This window comes from Penicillium mononematosum (assembly GCF_028829835.1).
Source record: "Penicillium mononematosum strain IBT 11891 chromosome Unknown utg000005l:1.0-9366267.0:1.0-9372171.0, whole genome shotgun sequence".
Taxonomy (NCBI): Eukaryota; Fungi; Ascomycota; class Eurotiomycetes; order Eurotiales; family Aspergillaceae; genus Penicillium; species Penicillium mononematosum.
The window spans coordinates 3,759,082-3,778,779 of NW_026643275.1; the positions used below are offsets into that span (position 1 = coordinate 3,759,082).

Here is a 19,698-nt window from a genome sequence, read left to right on the forward strand (position 1 = left end):
ACAGCTTAACAGAGATCCTTCTCCACTGCAGTCAACTGCGATCACAACTCGGTTTTCTGCTCTATACCTACTTACAGCCTATAGCCTACACCAACTCAAGCCCGATCTCCGTCTCTGGATCCTCCGAGCCGCACCGCCACCATGTCTTGGGCAGGTAAGCCTCATCACACCAAAACCCTCGGACTCATAAACCGGTGCTAGTCTGAGCGAATCTAACCGCATGGATGGATAGGGTTCAAGAAGAATGTCAACCGTGCGACGACGCAGGTGATGATGAAGACGGGTGAGTTTGGTCGAGTTCTACCCCGCAATGAATCGAGAGAAATGATCGACCACGATCCCGGATTGAGCTACCCGCTACGCGCTACGATTTACTTGCCGCCCCATAACGTATGGATGACACGCTGACTCGGTAATTGTAAAGGTCATGTCGAGAGAACGAATGATCGCGATTATGAGATTGAGGAACGGTATGGTTGTCCTTGTTGCCTTGCTACCTCTGGGTGGTTATACCGGGACCGGAACTGACGTTGCCCACTATAGTCGTTACCGGACTATGGAGACCGCAGCAAATCGGTTGCAAAAGGAGTCGAAGGGATATCTGGATTCACTACGAGGTGGGTGGCCTTTTGCTCTGCGGATTGTTGAATCTGGCTGTTCAGTTGGCTGACTTTTCCCAGCCATGACGGCCTCCCAAATGCGCATTGCGGAGACCATTGATGCTTTCTACGGCGACGCGGGCACAAAAGATGGTGTGAGCCGGAGCTACAAGCAGGCCGTTGAGGATCTTGATGCCGAGACCATCAAGGCTCTGGATGGGCCATACCGGTAGGAGATCCTTGTTTTACTGACGAGTAGACATGAGTGGTGCTGACCGAAGCCAAAGTACTACCGTCCTCGACCCCATCTCCCGATTCTGCGCCTACTTCCCCGACGTGAACGAATGCATCAAGAAACGCAACCACAAGCTGCTAGACTACGACGCCATGCGCGCCAAGGTTAAGAAGCTAGCCGAGAAGCCCGACAAGGACGTAACCAAGCTGCCGCGGACCGAGCGCGAAGCCGAGATGGCCAAGCAGGCCTACGAGCAGCTGAATGAGCAGCTCTTCAACGAACTCCCCCAGCTTATCGACCTACGTGTGCCTTACCTCGACCCCAGCTTCGAAGCTCTCGTCAAGATCCAGCTGCGCTTCTGTGCCGAGGCGTACTCACGAATGGCACAGGTGCAGCAGTATCTCGATGCCGAGACTCGCGATCAGTATGCCAAGGGTGATCTGGATAACCGGGTTGAGGAGGTGTTGCAGGAGATCCGCGATTTGAGCATAGCTGGAACCGTTTGAGCTATTCTTTAATCGACTACTCTATTAGCATAATACCGGATGTTTCTTTGCTGCGCTGGGATCTGTACAACAGACTCGTGCTTTTCTTTCCTTTCTTTGCCTTGCTCGATAGATATCGGCAGCTATTTCTTGTTTTCATGTGCCTTTCGGCAGGCGTTTTCTGTGTATATGTTTAATACATCCACGAGCTGACTTTGACATTGCTCTTCATCACTTCTTTTGGTTCTGTGCATTCGTCTGCGAATGTGAAAACGATCGCATATAACCAAAAACCATGCTGGGGGAACAGGGGTATAAATGGTATTGTACTCCAACAAAATCCGCACTATTCACATCACCAAAGATCAACATCAGACCTTCCCGGCAGGTCTAAAAAGCTCCTCCCGAATAGTCTCCACCACCGGCGCCGCCGCCGCATGATAAGCCTTAAGCTCCTTATCAGTAACAGTCTTCAGCACATAGTCGGAAACAGCAGCCGTCTCATGTGACGACGGCCGACCAATACCAAGACCGACGCGCAAGATCGACAGATCCGCCAACGGCCCAGTAACACTCTTACTCGCGCCAGACGAGCGGGGATACAACCCCTTCTTGCGCAGTGTATCACAGATACTAATGAGACCGCGATGGCCGCGCAAACTAAACGATTCAGGCCCGCCGCGTACGACGCGGACCTTTCCTTGGGCGATGGAGAGTTCGTCATGGAGGATGATGAGGGTTGTTGGGTATGTAGTTTGTGCGGGGAGGTTTGGGGTTTGTGAAGACGAAGACGAGGTAGAGGCACGAGTTGCGGCAACGTTGGCGATCCGTTCAAGACGGCTGGCTCGTTCGGTTGCCCATTGTTCTAGTCGGCGCACGAGTTTCGGACCGGTTATGTTCATCTGCGTTGGACTTTGCCATGTTTCATGGTAGAGGCCTGTGTTTGGGAGGGTGGTTTCGAGGAGTGGTTTTAAGGCGTCGAGGAGGAGGTGGCCGGCGCTGTGTCGGGTATTGTAGTAGGGGGCTGGATTGCCTATTGAGGCTATGAACAGTAGGCGGCGGGGGAGTATCTCCATATTTGTAGGGAGGAGAGGACCCGGGTTTGGTGTATATTCCAAGGCTGGATATTGGATATTGGATATTGTATGTTGTATTCTTTTTTTCTCTCTAAATGTCATTGGTTCAGGTACGGGAGATCGCCTCGTGACTTGGCTGATGTCGGAGATAAGGAATTGCTTATCTCCATATCTATACAACCTTGGAGGTTCTTAGACCTCTGTTTTCGAGGACTAGACCTATACTTGAATAGTTCGAGAATCCTTCTTTTTAATCAGATATCGGTGTTAGTTAAGTTAACTAAGCTATTTCCGTCTCGCTCTCCAAAGTCCCGAACCTATAGGAACTATAAAAGAACATCCTCACTACGATCCCTGCAATCCTAAATCCAAAGAGAACAAAACTGCTATATCCATTTCATCTGAACAATTATTTTCTTGCTCAACTCAATGGCTCAAAACTACATCACCAAGGTTGCTATCGCCGGGGTGAGTTACAATCCACGTATCACCATCTACAAAACACCAGCTAACAACCACAATAGGCTAGCGGCAACAGCGGTAGTATTATGACCGAAGCCCTACTCAGGACCGGTAGACACACCATCACAGCCCTAACCCGGGCTGACAGCCAAAGTAAGCTGCCAGACGGTGTGATAGTCAAGCTAACCGACTACAACAAACCGGAGACTATTGTGGAGGCACTCAAGGGCCAGGATGCACTGATAATTGCATTGAGTGAGCTTGCACCACATGGAATTGATATGACGCTCATCTAAGCTGCTGGCGACGCGGGTCTACCCTGGATTTTCCCGAATGAGTGGGCGCCCGATACCGCGAATGAGGATCTGGTTAAGGATCTGGTGGTGTTCCAATCGAAGGGTAAGCAACAACAAAATCTAGTGTACGCGCATTCTGTGTACAATGTCTTCTAATAAATTAAGGCCTAAAGGACCGACTTGCAAAGCCATAGCTGATCTCGGCAAAAGCTCCTACATCGCTGTCAGCACGGGCTAGAAATACGAATTGTGTCAGGCAATTCAATCGGCGTTCAGCATAGACTTTGCCAAGCGTACTGTGACATTATTCGACGAGGGTGAGGCCAAGATTTCGACTTCGACCTGGCCTCAGGTTGGTCGGACTGTTGCTGGTCTTCTCAGCATGCCAATCAAGGCTGAAGGGGGCAACGGGGCTTGCCTTGAGAACTTGAAGAACCAGGTTGTGTATGCTTATTCTTTCGTTGTTAGCCAAAAGGATATGTTGGAGTCTACTTTCCGGGTTACCGGGACCACAGAGAAGGACTGGACTATTACAAAGGAATCGGCTAAGAAGAGGTATGAGAATGGTGTGAAGGAGATGAATCGGGGTGACCGCATTGGCTTCGTTAAGATGTTGTATACGCGAATCTTCTTCGAGGATGGCGCTGGTAACTTTGAATCCAAGGGCACACTGAATGGCTGGCTTGGCTTGCCAAAGGACGATATTGATGAAGCGACCAGGGCAGCTATCGAGCGCTCGAAGAGCACCACTTGGTAGATCAGGAAGCTGGTTGGTTAGAAGAATGAATAGAGTATAAATGTCCATGGAGATTTGTAGAATACGTGAATTTTGTCCATTGCAATGAAACCAGACAAGCTTTTGGATATAACTCCCCTTGAACCCCATGCAAAACCGAGAATAGCAACATAAGAAAGACATTTACAGCTGGAACAGAGTTCTCGTCTTCTCCATTCCACCCTTCCATTCCCACTCCTGGCCACTGGCACGCTGGATACCCTTATCAACACGACGCAGCTTCAAAGTGAAGCGAGGTCCTAGTTCCTGTAGACCGGTACGGATACCCTCGGCACCCGCCATTTCCTTGCCGTCAGCACCAACAACAGCCTTCTCGGTCTCGCGCTTCTCACGGAAGACGTAGCGGTGACGACGGACGAAAATGTAATCACGCTGATTGTGCAAAGTGACGACTTGTCGGCCCTCGAATTCCGGCTGAGGCGGGAAGAGTGTGCGGAACAAATGGGCAGTCAGAAGACCGAGAGGAGTACGGAAGTTATTGAGGATCAGCTCGGGCCAGTGGTCGGTGGCTCGACCGTGTCCAGGAAGCCGCTTTCCATCGATCCAGTTGCTGATGGTGAAGTGGAAAGTCGGGCCGACTGGCAAGTGCACTATCGTTAGCCCAGAGGGCCGCTTCTGGTCCTCATTCAACACGACGACCGCCGTGAAATTACGATTTGAGGCGAATTTGGAAATCTCGCGGATTGAGAATTTGTGCGAGTACCGGTGCGCATTGCGCCGGATATACACGCTGTTCGGGAACACATCGGTCAGGGTTTCTGCTTGGACGTGAAGGGTAGAGTTGAGGCCGGTGGTGATGAGGATTTTCGGGGTGGGTGGGGGTCCCTCAGTGAAGAGTGTAGGGAATTTGGCGGCCAATGCTTCCGGAGCGAGGCTGAGGTTTGTGCTGCGTGTGGACTGGGTAGGACTTGTGGCTCGCTCTGTCGCAGTTCGGATGGAGGTCTTCTTCCGGCCGCGGCTGGCATCTTGGTCTTCGTTCTTTTCCTCATCCTCATCTTCATCTTCACTGTTGTCCGATTCGAGCATACTATCGACTGACTCGTTGTCTGATTCCGGAGCCTCGCTGTCATCCTCACCCTCTTCCAATGGCCGATTGAGCTCGTCTTCTTCTTCCTTCTTAGCACGCTTGATGCGCTCAACGTCAACGCTCAATCCCAGACCAGTTTCTTCGGTGTCGTTGTCGGCTTCGTTCCAAACACGTTTCCGCTCGAGGGTCAGAGGAATGTTGCGGCGGAGTCGTTCTTCCTTCAATTTGGGGTTCTTGGCTTCTTCTTTCTTGAAAGCGTAGCGCTCCTCTCGGCGCGCGGCATCTTTGGCTCTCTTGCGCTTGACATGGTTCATCTTCCGGCGCAGCTTGTTGCCGGTTTTAATATCGCCCATGACGCCCGGAGGCGGTCCAGATCGGCCAGGCACACCCATTTTTGAACGCTGAGAGGGTAGAGTGCTGCTGTTGAAGGTCACTGGAAAATGTAAAGATCGCCGAGAAATAAATTATTTCGGACAATCGTTTCCCCGGAGCGACAATCTGCGATTCGATCTTGTGACTTGGAGACCTCCTTTTCAGATAGGAAAATAAATAAAAAGAAAAAGAAAAAAGACCAACCCAATTGGTCGTTCTCTCTCGTACTATACCCTTTGTCTTTTGTCCTCTCGGTGGTGCCTGAGGGGCTGCGTAGTGGATGACTCAATTGCCGCGCCTGCGATTCCCCCCCCGCTCTTTTCTTTCCCCTCCGTCTTTCTTTCGGACTCAGTTCAGGACTTACACCCCTCCCCGAAGACCTTGAAACGAAACGTCAAGATGGCCACCGTCAACACCAAGACCGGCCAGGCCGTCGACCGCACGGTGCTGGACTCCATGCTCCGTCGCCGCATGTTCTACACCCCCTCCTTCGAAATTTATGGTGGTGTGTCTGGTCTGTATGACTTTGGCCCACCTGGAACCGCCCTGATCGCCAACATGACCGACCTGTGGCGCAAGCACTTCGTGCTCGAGGAGGACATGCTCGAGGTCGACACTACCATGTTGACCCCTCACGAAATTCTCAAGACCAGCGGGCACGTGGACAAGTTCGCCGACTGGATGTGCAAGGACCCCAAGACTGGGGAGATCTTCCGTGCCGACCACTTGGTTGAGGAGGTGCTCGAGGCCCGCCTCAAGGGAGACAAGCAGGCGCGCGGCGAGAAAATTGAGGTGGACGAGGAGAAGGAGGCCAAGAAGAAGAGAAAGGCCAAGGGCACCGAGGCTAAGAAGCTGGATGATGCCCTGGTCAAGGAGTACGAGGAGACCCTCGCACAAATTGACAACTACGGTGGCCCCGAGCTGGAGCAACTCATCAAGAAGCATGACATCCGCAACCCCGTCACCGGCGGTGAGGTGCTGCCTCCCGTCTCTTTCAACCTCATGTTCCAGACCTCTATTGGCCCTAGCTCCAACATGCCCGGCTATCTGCGTCCCGAAACCGCGCAGGGTCAATTCCTGAACTTCGCTAAGCTCCTGGAGTTCAACCAGCAGTCGATGCCGTTCGCCTCTGCCTCCATTGGCAAGTCGTTCCGCAACGAGATTTCCCCGCGTGCGGGTCTCCTGCGTGTGCGTGAGTTCCTCATGGCCGAGATTGAGCACTACGTCGACCCGGAGGGTGGCAAGAAGCACTCTCGCTTTGATGAGGTCAAGGATACTGAGCTGTCCTTGCTCGACCGGAACGTGCAGCTGTCCGGAAGCACAAATCTGACCAAGATGACTGTCGGCAAGGCCGTTGAGACCGGACTGGTCGACAACGAGACTCTGGGCTATTTCTTGGCCCGCATTCAGTCCTTCCTGTTGAAGCTGGGTGTTGACCCTGCCAAGCTGCGCTTCCGTCAGCACATGGCCAACGAGATGGCTCACTACGCCACTGATTGCTGGGATGCCGAGTTGCAGACCAGCTACGGCTGGATCGAGTGTGTAGGCTGTGCTGACCGCTCCGCTTACGACCTGACTGTCCACAAGGACAAGACCGGTGCTCCTCTCGTCGTGCGCCAGGCCCGTGCTGAGCCTCTGCGTATCGAGGAGTACCAGATTGATCTCGAGAAGAAGAAGTTCGGTCCCCGTTTCAAGAAGGACGCCAAGACCGTCGAGGCAGCTATTGAGGCTCTGTCCCAGGACCTGCGCGAGAAGCTGTCTCTTGACCTTGAGAAGGACGGCAAGATTGAGGTCGACGTTGAGGGTGTTGGATCTGGCAAGGTTGAGATCGAGAAGGACTTGATCAAGATTGAGAAGCGCACTCGTGTTGAAAATGTCCGCGAGTACACCCCCAACGTTATTGAACCGTCCTTCGGTATTGGACGTATTCTGTACAGTGTCATTGAGCACTCCTACTGGTCCCGCGCTGGTGACGAGACCCGTGGTGTAAGTCTTCCCTTTTTGTATCTTTCTTGCTTTTTTTTCGCCGTGAATGTTAGTACTGACGATCGCTATAGGTCCTTTCTTTCCCTCCCGCCATTGCCCCCACAAAGGTCCTGCTGGTTCCCCTCTCCACCCACGCCTCCTTCAAGCCTCTGACCCAGCGTCTGACCTCGAAGCTCCGCAAGGCCGGTGTCTCCAACCGTGTCGATGACTCTTCCGCCAGTATCGGTAAGCGTTACTCCCGCAACGACGAGCTGGGCACACCCTTCGGTATCACTGTGGATTTCCAGTCCGTTCAGGACAACACCTTCACCCTGCGCGATCGCGATACCACTAAGCAGGTCCGTGCCAGCGAGGACGAGATTCTGCAGGCTGTCAAGTCGCTTGTTGAGGGCGACGAGACATGGGAGGATATCCGCAAGCGCCTGCCCGAGTTCACTTCCCAGGAAATCGAGGCTTAGAATGGCTAGAGTGCATCATAAAATACTATTTATTTACTTTTTTTTTATTGTTATATTTTCTACCGACATCACATAGAGTAGAACAGTTCCATCTTCTTAGATCTATACAATATAGTTTTCCTTCATGCTAACTCGCCCCGATCCGGACACCGCGCCAAGAATCTGGGGCACCTCCGTCATCGATCTGTCCTCTTTACATTCTCCTTTGTCAACAACAATGGCGCCCACAGTACACTCCGCCAAATTGACACTCTCGTGTCCGCTCTTCGCTGCTGACTTTGACCCGCGCAACAACGGTCGACTCCTTGTCGGCGGTGGAGGCGGCGAGGGGCGTAGTGGAGTTGGAAACAAGATCGCAAGTCCCACCATTTCGAGAAAGTCCCCTCCTCAACGTGCAAATACTAATAGTTGTTTTCTGTACAGTCTCTGCTTGACACATCGCGTCGTGACGAGATTACTGAGGCCGTTGAATTGAACCTATCGCGCGATGAAGACTCAGTAACTTCGCTGGCTGCGGCCCCGCTAGCTAGCGACGAGGCGGGCTCGCTTGTTGCTCTGGCTGGTATCAATAGCTCTGTGGAGCAACAGAAAAAGAACAACAATCAACATCTTCGCGCATTCCGGTTTGAGGCGCCGTGGAAGACCACCGAAGACCGCAAGAAGGACGAGAAGGCGAAAAAGGACACCAAGTCTGAGGAAGAGGTTATTCCCGGAAAGGCCATAGCTCTATCGCAAGCATCACTCTTCCGAACGAAGAACGGGCCAGGCTCTTCAGATACCTACCAGCGAGTGACGAGGCTCTCGCCGTGGCCGAAAGGGAAGGATGGCACCGAGAAACACACACGGATCGGAGCTGTTGCGACGGGTCTCGCACAATCCGGTGAGATTGTGTTCTTCCGCGCCACGGAGACTCCCAGCGAGAAGGATATAATTGGCCGCATCCAATTAAGCAGCAATGAAGAGGCCGAGGATCTGGACTTTGTCAGCCTCGAACACGACTTGGAGAAGACCGACGATGGACACGGCCGGTTCCTTGTGGCCTATACGAACGGCACAGACGTCATGGTTGGCGAGATCTCGTGCTCTAGCTCCTCCAATAGCTCCCCCGACGTTCGCTCCGTTTATAATATTCCTCTGCCCGCCAGCGGAGCCCGCACAGCACGGCCCAAGTTCCGCGCGCTGCGGTTCCTCTCGCCCCGAACCCTGCTCCTCCTCCAGAATGCCCCAAACCGCGGTGGTAGCGAGCTCGTGCTCCTTCAACTCCCCAGCGCCAAATCAAGCAAGTCCAAAATTCTACAACGTCGCAAGCTTCCTCGAACCGTGAAGATCGGCCTAGGCCTCGACATCTGCCAACTCGGGACGAACCCGCAAGGCCAACAACAGACTGTCATCGCAGCCAGTGGCAGCGACAACTCCATCCCTCTATTCACCCTAGAATACGGACCAAACCGCGGCTACAGCAACTTCCGCCCCTACACAACTCTCCGCGACGTGCACCCCTTCTCAATGACAAAACTCACCTTCTCCACCTTCATCGCGCCTCCGCACCCCATAACCCCAGACGTCGGCCCGCAGAATATAAAGCTCGCCTCCGTCAGTATGGGCAACACAGTCGTCGTGCACACATTCCCACTATCTCCCTTCCCAACCTCCTCCCGCACCCCACGCTACGTCCTCGTCACCCCGGGCCCCGCCGAAATCTGGGAACTAGTCTACAGCATCATCGTCCTTCTATTCTCCATATCCGCAATCTGTGTGGCGATGCTCGCCTTCGCCGAGATCCGCGGCGGAACCCCGCCTGTTCTCGGCGCCACAGAGTGGCTCCCAGAGAGTATCCGCGGAGCTATCGCACGGGAATACGTTATACCTCCGCGGGATAAGCTGACGTACTTCGATACCTTGCTTGCGCCTCGTGGAAGCGGGGGTGATACCGATATCCCCGTGGCGACAATTGTCCCCACAGACTCGCAGATCGAATCCCTCCGCGAAATCCTGGACCGCGTACATCGTGCCGGCGCTGCACCAGCTGATCTGGAAACTATCGCGCCGCGATCCCTCTCTGTCATTGTACGGTGCGGTGCAGGGCAAAATGCCGAACAGAGCGTGATTGTCGAGACTGCTGTGTCTGCGTCGGGCGAGTCTGAGGAGGAGAAGCTGCAAGCCTGGAAGGATCTTTCTGCGTCCGAGCAGAGTGTTTGGAAACAGAGGCTTGCGGATGCGGGTCGTTGGACGGCTTCTGAAGGGGAGAGTGTTCTTCTTGGGGTTTTGTTCGGTGAGGCGTGTGGGGGATTGGGGAGGGCTGTGAGGGATGAGTTGCCTTGATTTCTTTTTTTTATCTTGGATTGGGATTTGGGAAAGGGAAGAGGCTGAGGGTTTGGATCTCTTTTGTTCTTTATGTACTATGAATTGCTAGATACTACCTAGGTAGTTTTACGTTTGTTAATGATATGTTGTCTTGCTACTGGCAGAAGAATCAATTGTTCGATTCTATTCTGAAAAATCAAAGACATTGAAAAGACATCGAAAAGATATCTTACTTTATACCCTTAAGTGGCATGTTGTAATTTCTGTTAAAAAGTACTTATACATATAAAGCTCTCTTCTACTAATTCAATAGCACAATCCCCTATATAGATCCTCAATTCGTCACTACCTAGGCCCAAAATAGGATGTGGTAACTAATTATGACTCAATTAGACAGAAAGAGAAAGCTCTCAAGGACGTTGGGGGGATTTAATGTAGCAGATACGATTAGGAGTCTTGCGAGGTAATGTCTACCTAGGTATAGTTCCAACGTTGGATTCTATTCGCATTCTAAACTTTGCGAAGCTCCCAGGTTACATATGTACAAAGGAAATGAGATGGGAAACAAGGTGACCCGGTAATCTCCACCAGAGCATCGAGGCAATACCCCCTACAGGCTTTGTAAAACATATTCGAAAATCTCATCTGGCTTGGGAACAGCGGCTTTCCCCTTCTGGAGGTCTGTACCCAGACGGACAAGCACATCGAAGAGCTTCCGTGGCTCCAATTCTCTTCTAGTGTGCTCTGCCTTGTCAACAAACCTCTTGAGCTCATCTCCAAATGCTTTCTGCTCTTCGCCACCTAGGACATATCGAAGCTCTGGTACATTTGCTATGGATGCAGCGTACCACTGGATGATCGCCTTGATCTGTCTATTCCCCCCAAAGGCGCCGCAGCCCCAAAGTCCAGTAGTAACAAAGGAGTAGGGTTTCCGGGTATTCCTAGAACAATGTGAGCAGAACGCGGTGTAGGCCTTCACCAATTCCCGATGTAGATAGCCTGGCATAAGGTCGGGAATGTTCTCTCCACCTTGTGGATGGGCGCGATCAACAAGGTCGAGTTCCAGGGCGTCCATGAATAGCATGACCCGGTTGCGCCAGTCAGACGATGGCCTTGGTCTGCCATGCAATATTTCGTCTAAGGAGGCCCATCTGCCATGTCCTTTAGTAGTAACGATTGCTTCGGCACCCTGGCAGATGAGGACCTGGCGATCCTTCAGAGGGGGCGCTAGCAGTGTCACTGGGCACGCCTTGGGGGAAATACCCACATGGAGCTCTTCTTGAGTACCTGTCGCACCAAGTCCCACGCACTTGTTAGCGGATATCACGCATGCGCCATCTGGAAGACCGAGGTATGTGATGTCTGTTGATTGGTGTGGGAGTTGGACAACTGCCAAACGGCTCAATGAGGCTGGCGCATTGCAAAGAAGAGATTGTGATTGGTCCTCAGACGTTACTATTAACGTGAAACTGATGGGCCAGTCTTCCACTGAGTGGTGTAAAATTCCACTGTCTGGTTCGGAGGCCGCTATGGCTTCGAAATACGTGAACAGTGCGGTTAGATACGCCTGCACAGCACCCTGGTGCATTGCCTCTCCAGCCGAGTACCAAGGCGACAAATTGACGAAGGACTCTGTCTGCCATGGATGGGCCGGCAGGGAGCACAAGAATTGGTGTACGACCAGACATGCAGCCTGCCTTCTGCTTAAAATAATCTGGCTAGTCTCCTCGCTTTTCAGCGGGGGGATGGAGTGGCTCGGGAATAAAGATGGCAGTTGCAAGGCAAGGCCGACTAGACGTGGCCACGTTGATGTAAAGAACTTGCTACCAGAAGTAGACGTCAGATACTTGGCGAGAAATTCCCCTAGGAACACATAGTTCCTGGCAGCCTTTCCGTGTAGAACAACTGATATCCTTTCCAGGGTATCGATGAGAGACGAGCTGTCAGTCACCGAGTTTAATGACTCGGCCAAGATACAAGTCAAAATCCGCCAAAAGGGAACTTCAGGTTCATCGCAAGAAACAGAGTCGAAGCGATCTGAACGCAGGATGGAGGGAGAACAGGGGAGAACGAATGTCTCAGACATTTTCCACTGTCTTGGCACTTCTTGGGAATAGTCCTGTACAGGAATAAAGCTGGCCTATGAGTTTGCAATGATATAGCACACTCTCAGGTCCAGGATTTCCAAGTTGGAAGGGAAGAATGGAGGGGGCAGGTATATGTAAGTAAGCTGCATTATTACCCGTGGACTGGAGCGAGAGCTATTCTCTGCCAAGAGGGTTTCAGCCCCGTATGGGCTTGGCAAGATCTGATCTTGTCCTTAAATATCACCTCATATAAGGCAAAGCCGAACACCCTCAGAGCCGAGCTCAGCCGCTTGAACCAGGACTCGCCACTCAGAGCAAAAGTCCTTGACCTGTCAATTCTGCGCAAAGCCATCAAAACCAAGAAAACCCAAAGACACGCAGCGGTGTCAGAATGTTTCAGCCTCATTCTGGATCTTATCGGAATACAAAGATCCCAGGGATCGTCACTGCGACAAATGGGCAGTTGGTTTCTCTGAAGCAGAAGTTCAGGAAGGTTGTTTGCAGAACAGTGTCCTCATCAATGCATCTTACTGAGAAGCTCGAGTATCAAACTCAGCATAGAATCGTTGCGGAGTAAGTTTCCCAGTACACATACCAAACTGCCTGGCTGAGCTTATATATGGTTACTTACTGTTGGAAAGGAAGTACTCAAACAGTGGGAGCACAGACGTCAGTTAACATCTCCGGAGTGAGGACAACGAATTCTGGGTGAGTTGGGCCCGGGGCTGCCTCACCAAAGTTGAATAGCGAAGTGGGATGCCAGAATGTTGGCCGGAGGCATCAACAGTGGTGGTGGATTGCGTCCGTTGCAGGTTAGTTAAGATAGACGGAGGCCGCGATCGGGTTGCCACACCGGTGTCATGGGCCACCACCTCTTCCCATAACTCAACCTCGACCGCGAAGCCCCGGGTGTCTTTGATTTTGAAAAGGAGGATAAGCTTCGTGGCACCGTCCGAGTTATTCCACCCCAATCGGGCTCCTTTCCGCAAAACCGTCCCTTTGAGCTCGTGGCGCCAATACCTACCCACGTGGATCTCGTCATCTGGCAATTCGCCGCCTCCATTGCCCTCGCGAAGTTCTGCTGTAAGAACACGATCAATTGCTCGTGCGCGTTTCCCGGCATGGTTTGGAATAGAACTTGCTCGTCGGTGAAAGTGGCCCTGGAGCCACTATGCTTTTTCTGCAGAAGTTGCTGAATTTCCTTTTTCTCGAGACCAGAGACCAGGAGGTTGTGGGTAGATATCCCGACATTCCCATCAACCGTTGCCTGGATCTGAGCTATCTTCTTCCGCGCTTGGCGTAGGTTGTCGGCCCAAAACTCTTCGGTGTTATCTGGGACACAGAAGTCTGACTCGCTAGGTGTTATTTTCGAAAATGAACTCTGTGGTTGCATGTCTGGGATTACTGTTGAAGACATCGAGCGGTCAACTATCTGGTCCGGAGAAGTTGTAAATGTGAACCTCGGAGGACCAGGTGTTACGGGGGCCTCTTTCCTCGGATTCGGTGAGGCCATCGTGCTTTCCTGAAACAGAATCAATCGATAAACGGTAGTCACAACTATGGCAATAGATAGCGCAAAATAATGGGTAGATTTGAAGCCTAACACAGTCGACGTGGAGTGACGTGATGTGCGAAGGTGTATGTTGTAAAGCCAGGACACAGTCCACTCGAGCTAATCTACCTAGGTACCTAGGTATAAAGGTTTAGCCCAATATTTCGGAGACCCCACCTATAGACTGTAGTACCTTGCTTGTTAAGGCTCTGTTATAGTAATTTAGGTTAATTTTCTACCAGTCTAAAATCAGGCATTTGACCTTTGGCCGTTATGCCCCTTCCCACAGGTCGTGCGCACTGAGTGGATCACGCTGCTCAGGTGCTCACAGAGCGCTCAGATCACGCTCAGTGAGTGGGATCATGTTGCTCAGTGAGCAAAACGCGGCAAGGGGTGAGCACTGAAACGAAAAGGGAAAGCCAAGACTCGTCTGACATTATCTTGTGTATATGTAACTAATAGTGCGTGTAAGCAACTGTTCTGTTCATGAATTTGAGTCATATAGGACAACCATGTATGAAATCGACCTTAGAGGGTTATACGAAGACATGTATTCGATCTTTTTGGACTGCGCAGCCAAATACGGCGCAAAGAGCCCAAGGTTACATACACCTCCAGGGCTATTATAACGTAAAAGTCGATTGGTTTTGAAGAAATCGAGTCAAAGTCACATCGGATTTTAAACTATTCTTCGCTTTTGTGCAAGGGCACATAATACAGTGCAAGTTGCAAAATCGTGAACGTCATGGGGGGAAACATGGTATTGTTTTGTGCAAGCGTCGAAGAAAAGTTGGAAAGGGGAAAAAGGAAAAAAAGACAGATGAAACGCCAAATTATCCACGCCCAGGGTTGTGTATGATAAGTAAAAAGAGCAGAGCAGCAATGATATCTTCAAGAGTGCAATCAAGGAGACGGGGAATGAAGCACACGTGAAGAGAGCGGCTCCTGTGAGAATGCAAGTGAGACATGGACATCTAAACGAAGATGCGTAAATAGGACCCAGATGTTGCTCCAAGTTGCGGTAGATAAAGAGCAGAACGGAAACCTCAGGTATTTACTAGCCAGTGGCCTTCTTCCAGCGGAGAAGCTCAGCCAGACTAGCCAGGCTGCATCCAGTCTGCAGGAATTCGTGGGCGAGGAGCTCATCAGCGGAAGCGCGGCTGTGGACATTGACGCAGAGGCAGACGCTCAGGAAAGACTTAAGCTCCTTGCTGAGCTTCTCGGGCTTCTTGAGACGGGGGGGTTCCGTTGGTGGCAATAAGGTAGAGGGCCTTCAGGGGTTCTTCGTTCAGGTAAGGGGGCTCTGACTCGATCATTTCGATGGCCATGATGCCTAGCGACCAGCAGTCGACCTTCGGGCCGTACTCCTTCTGCTTGACCACCTCGGGTGCCATCCAGTAAGGGGTGCCGACCATGGTGGCTCGCTTGCTCTTGGTTTCGGTCAGCTTGGCGCAGAAGCCGAAATCGGTGATCTTGACGTGGCCGACACGGTCGAGGAGGACATTGTCACTCTTGATATCACGGTGGATGATGCTCTGGTTGTGAAGATGGGCCAGACCCTTACAAGTCTTGGGGTAAAACGTTAGTAATTGGATGAAAACAAAATTGGATGAAAAAACATACCTCAGCACAAATTGTCGCGATCTGACCTTCAGTAATTACTGGGTTATTATCAATCACGTCAGTCAACGCGCCACCCTCCATGAACTCCATGACAACCCAGAGTTCATTGCTTGATTCCTGCAAGAACGAGTCCAGGAAATTGACAATATTCGGGTGCTGACTGTCCTTCATGACAATAATTTCGTTGACGATCAACTCCTTGCGGGGCTGACTGCGCAGGTCCATCTGCTTAATGGCCACCTGGCAGCGCGGGCCATACGTCCGGTAAAGCTCGTGGGCAACACTGGAAGGTGCGCTTTCCTTAACGCGCGCCACATACACGGATCCAGATGCACCCTGACCAATCTTGCGCTGCTTGCTGTAAGACTCGTTCGGGTTGTCTTTGGATACGACAGATCTCAGTCGCTCCATGACCTCGTTCTCTGACATGGCCGACATGCGCACCTCCTTCTGGCGTGGCTGATCTGCCTTCTTGGTAAGAGCAGCTTCGGCCTGGCGAACGCCATCGGGGACGTTCTGCTTGTTCCCGTTTTGCTTGTTGGCAATGTTCAACGGCTTCACAGCCTGAACAGGAGCCGGCAGGCGTGTCGGAGGGGGTCCGGCCTGTCCCTTGGAACCGTTTTGCTGATGACGGCTGGCCGATCCTGGGGCCCGAGGGTCACTGGGAGGGTAGCGGGAGCTTGGGGAGCCTTGGCGGTCATCAGTGCGAGGAGCACCCGGTGCTCGGGGCGCGTTTTGGCTGTAGGGATTCTGCGACGGTGGCGCTGGTGCGGGACGCTGTGCCGTGAGCTGCCGGGGGTCTTGCTGGCGTGCAGCAGCTCCTGGAGCCTGAGGGGCGGGGCGGCTTGGTTGATAGCGGCTATTCTGTGATGGCTCGTCGCCGCCATATCCACCAAGCTCTTGTTGAGCCATATTGGGACGGCTCTTCGGGATGGAAGCATTATAAGCGTCTTGCTCCTCCTTGTTGCGACGTTCCTCTTCCACACGGCGACGCTCTTGGTCGGCCATTTCCTTCATCCGTTCAACTTGCTGTTGGTGGTCTGCCGCACGGTCCGACTGTCCAACTGAGGATGACGCAGAGCGCATAGAACCGTCAGATTTCGACTGACTGCTATCAAGGCGCTGCATAGGTCCTGGTGGTGGAGGACGCGGGGGTGCGATGGAGCTACCAACACTACTACCGTATGCCTTGGATTGACCGTTGGACGGGGAGTTGATTCCAGCATAGTATTGAGGGTTCTGCTCGCGCATCTTGATATCCGAGTAGAATTCAAGAACCTCAATGACAGCCTGGGGGTTCTTCTTGTAGTCTTCCTTCGTGATAGCGGAGGATGTCAAAAGCTTCTCCCACTCGGGGGGCAAACCTACAAAGGCGCCGGTATTTGGGTCAAAGCCGACGTGAACACGGTGACTAAAGTTTGTCGGGTTGCTGACGCCGCCCATTCCGGGGCAGCGCTCGTAGATCTTGTCGATCCACTCGTAGATTTCATCATCGGACTTGACTTCGCAAGTGATGGTCTTGGTAGGTAGGTCGCGGGCAAGAAGTGAGGCTTTGGAGTTTGCATCCTTCGGATTGGCCAAGCGAGTGACCTCGAAGGCCATCTTGGAATCCTCGGAGCGAGCGACAGCGGTGACCGAGGACAAAGGGAATGTAATCACTACCTTGCCAGAATCACTCTTTAAAAATTCAAGTTTATATTCACGTAGGATCAAGTAACGTGTATTCCAAGTCGCCAAGAATTTGTCCTCTTTGCAGCGGACGGTGCCTTCTTTGATGATTGAGATCCCATTTTGGCCGGTATTACTCCGAGTCATAGCCAGCGAAGGACTACTGGTGTTCGGGAAAAGCGAAAGATTTGCCGTCGACGGAACCGGTGTGCTCGGAGAGTCCAAGCTCATCTGACCGAAGGAGGTGGCTGTGTTGTTGGTTGGTAGAGTCAACTTGGGGGGTCGATCGGTAGGGGGCGGGGGCTGGCCCCGGATTCATGAACTGCTCCGGCGCGTACATGTTGCTGTGGAGGGTGAATAAATGTCATCGGATTCGGAGAAAGATGGTAATGGTGCGGTTACGTACTTTCCATACGAAGTCATTGTTCAAGGGATTTCACAGGTCGCGCAGGGGGTGCGGAGGGGGGTGGTAAACGAATGCGCCGAGACCTCCTGAGGTCTTCAAGACCGGCTCGCGCTACTAAATGAGAATTAGCAACTGCATTTGGGGAGAGGATAGTCAAAAGAACGATTCCCAATGTTCTCTTTGTCATGGTAGTCACTCGAACATACTAGCTTCCCGAGACAAGGGAGAGTAGAGTAGTATTGAGAAGACCGAAGGAGGGGTAGAATGGGTACCTTTGTTAGAAAATCAGGAGCGGCCCTCGCACTGCGAGGATGCTCGAGAATAAACAACGCAATATCGAAATAAAATAAAATAAAGAAGAAGAATCACCGAGAAAAGTGGCAGGGAAGAAGAGAAAGGGGGAGGAGGAGATGTCCCCTGAGATAGGGCCCGAAGTACTTTGGAAGTTCATCTACAGAAAACAAGCCTCTGCCAATCAGAATAGTCCATAGGGGGGGATTGGATCCACGGTCTCCCACTTAATCGGATTTCCTGGAAGTTCTACATTTTGACCTTCTTCGATTCAATGTTCTTTGATTCTTCTGATTCTTAAGTACATTCAAAACAATATTATATATTATATGTTATACCTCTCCAAATGGATGATTGAACTTCAACAATCCATTCAATCCACCTACCCATCCCTCATGGGCTTCGCACCCCACACTTCTTCGCATCACACTGGGTACACCACCCTGCCACTCATTCTTCCCATGACGCATCTCCTCATTCCAAACTCGGACCTCCATACCAACTGCCATCCCTTGGCCTAAATGAACACCATCCAGACTGACTTCTAGTTCGCGCCCTCGGTTCTTTTCGCTCAGCCGCAGTGTGATGGGGGTGCTGGAAGGAAGAACCAATGGCCGGAAGCTGAGGCTACGCGCGCAAATCGGCGTTAAGAGGATGGATGGGACTAGTGGATGCACAATGCTACCCCCGCTACTCAGGCTGTAGGCTGTACTTCCCGTGGGCGTGGAAATTATAATTCCATCTGCCACAGCCTCAGTCAGGAACCGCCCACCCACAAACACATCTACCACAGCCAAGTGCGGTTCCTTGCCACGGTGGATGAGGAGCTCGTTCATCACGTATACCCCCTGGCCCTGGTCGGTCTTGGTCCGGATAGGCGTCGTTTCGGTTCCGTCGGCGGCAAACAGTCCTACTTTCAACCGGTTGCGCATCAGAATGCGGGCCCCGCGCGTAGAGCCCATAGATTTGCCCCGGACGGATGACCACCCGGTCGGACCCATCTCAGTTTCCTGTTCTGTGAGTCCCGCCCCGGGGACATCTTCCAACACATGGGTCCGATCCCCTGCCCCGGCTCCAGACATGTAGACTTCTCGGAAAGCCCGCTTAAACTCTGAGAATTTCCACTCACTCAAGAAACCCAATGTACCCATGCTGAACGAGAGGACGGGCGGAACGTTTGAACAGGTCGCGAAGACCGACGCTGCATGTAGAATCGTACCATCGCCGCCCAGGGTCACCGTGAGATCGACTTTATCGTGAAGCGCCGTCGTTTTCTCGTCAAGAGAAACAGAGTAGACAGGAAAAGAGAGCGAAGAATGTACTTCGGCGGCAGTCTTGGACTCAAGTATCACCGCGATAGATGGGTATGTAGAGGAAACATGACTCGTAGATGTTAGCCTTGTGCCGAGTCGCTTCCCATGAGCATGTCTTCAATCTTACTTGACGAATTCAATCAGGGAATCGGTAACCGCCGGGGCGCAGTCTTTGCGCACCAGGAAAATATTTCGCGGCGGCGCTGGCCACTGGAGACACAGGAGCTCTCCGTCGCAGGATTCTGAGAAAACCCATTAGTCTTCGAACCAACAAATCAGACTGACACAACAGGACAGGTCCAAGTCACACCTTGGTATTTTGGTATTAAGCGCTGAGACAAAGAGCCGATGTCTTTGATCTCGTGACGTGGTCGAGACGTGGAAAAATGCTGGCGCAAGGCGAGGCGGGGACTCCTGCAGAGGATGGCGCGGAGCATGTTGTAAGGAGGATCGCAGGCCTATCGACCCTGGTCATGTGTATCAGCTAAAAGGACTCCAGTCAAGAGGATTCGAATTTGGGTTGCTCACATCAACGCGCCATGTTTCAGCCCAACGTAGGAACTGGAGCCCTAGAGTGTAATAAGCTGACACAAGAGTTAGTTTTATAGCTCCAGGATCTCAGAGGAAGGATGAATCACAAAGAAAAGAGAGTCAAGAGTAAA

General features: G+C 52.1%; 9 protein-coding genes across 9 annotated transcripts; 4 read left to right on the forward strand and 5 right to left on the reverse strand.

Moving 5' to 3' along the window:
* Positions 1-141: 141 nt before the first annotated feature.
* Positions 142-1,340, forward strand: N7519_009550 (amphiphysin-like protein RVS161; the record flags this gene model as incomplete). Its single annotated transcript, XM_057296323.1, has 6 exons — positions 142-154; positions 233-283; positions 425-470; positions 544-617; positions 681-828; positions 887-1,340. 6 exons carry the CDS (start codon positions 142-144, stop codon positions 1,338-1,340), a joined length of 786 nt encoding a protein of 261 aa, XP_057144205.1.
* Positions 1,341-1,690: 350 nt separating this feature from the next.
* On the reverse strand, positions 1,691-2,395 carry N7519_009551 (uncharacterized protein; the record flags this gene model as incomplete). The annotated part of the gene is made up of 1 exon (XM_057296324.1): positions 1,691-2,395. The coding sequence occupies one exon, from the start codon at positions 2,393-2,395 to the stop codon at positions 1,691-1,693; it is 705 nt and encodes a 234-aa protein (XP_057144206.1).
* Positions 2,396-2,824: 429 nt separating this feature from the next.
* On the forward strand, positions 2,825-3,910 carry N7519_009552 (uncharacterized protein; the record flags this gene model as incomplete). The annotated part of the gene is given in 5 exon segments (XM_057296325.1): positions 2,825-2,863; positions 2,920-3,112; positions 3,155-3,256; positions 3,327-3,376; positions 3,392-3,910. 5 exon segments carry the CDS (start codon positions 2,825-2,827, stop codon positions 3,908-3,910), a joined length of 903 nt encoding a protein of 300 aa, XP_057144207.1.
* Positions 3,911-4,072: 162 nt separating this feature from the next.
* N7519_009553 (rRNA-binding ribosome biosynthesis protein RPF1) lies at positions 4,073-5,368 on the reverse strand (the record flags this gene model as incomplete). The annotated part of the gene is made up of 1 exon (XM_057296326.1): positions 4,073-5,368. One exon carries the CDS (start codon positions 5,366-5,368, stop codon positions 4,073-4,075), a length of 1,296 nt encoding a protein of 431 aa, XP_057144208.1.
* A 379-nt stretch (positions 5,369-5,747) lies between these two features.
* On the forward strand, positions 5,748-7,792 carry N7519_009554 (glycine--tRNA ligase; the record flags this gene model as incomplete). The annotated part of the gene is made up of 2 exons (XM_057296327.1): positions 5,748-7,334; positions 7,406-7,792. The coding sequence occupies 2 exons, from the start codon at positions 5,748-5,750 to the stop codon at positions 7,790-7,792; spliced, it is 1,974 nt and encodes a 657-aa protein (XP_057144209.1).
* Positions 7,793-8,009: 217 nt separating this feature from the next.
* N7519_009555 (uncharacterized protein) lies at positions 8,010-10,114 on the forward strand (the record flags this gene model as incomplete). Its single annotated transcript, XM_057296328.1, has 2 exons — positions 8,010-8,132; positions 8,216-10,114. The coding sequence occupies 2 exons, from the start codon at positions 8,010-8,012 to the stop codon at positions 10,112-10,114; spliced, it is 2,022 nt and encodes a 673-aa protein (XP_057144210.1).
* A 592-nt stretch (positions 10,115-10,706) lies between these two features.
* On the reverse strand, positions 10,707-12,182 carry N7519_009556 (uncharacterized protein; the record flags this gene model as incomplete). The annotated part of the gene is made up of 1 exon (XM_057296329.1): positions 10,707-12,182. The coding sequence occupies one exon, from the start codon at positions 12,180-12,182 to the stop codon at positions 10,707-10,709; it is 1,476 nt and encodes a 491-aa protein (XP_057144211.1).
* An 818-nt stretch (positions 12,183-13,000) lies between these two features.
* On the reverse strand, positions 13,001-13,696 carry N7519_009557 (uncharacterized protein; the record flags this gene model as incomplete). Its single annotated transcript, XM_057296330.1, has 1 exon — positions 13,001-13,696. One exon carries the CDS (start codon positions 13,694-13,696, stop codon positions 13,001-13,003), a length of 696 nt encoding a protein of 231 aa, XP_057144212.1.
* A 1,238-nt stretch (positions 13,697-14,934) lies between these two features.
* On the reverse strand, positions 14,935-19,473 carry N7519_009558 (Protein kinase; the record flags this gene model as incomplete). The annotated part of the gene is made up of 5 exons (XM_057296331.1): positions 14,935-15,303; positions 15,359-17,299; positions 18,110-19,106; positions 19,164-19,278; positions 19,347-19,473. The coding sequence occupies 5 exons, from the start codon at positions 19,471-19,473 to the stop codon at positions 14,935-14,937; spliced, it is 3,549 nt and encodes a 1,182-aa protein (XP_057144213.1).
* Between the last annotated feature and the right edge of the window lie 225 nt (positions 19,474-19,698).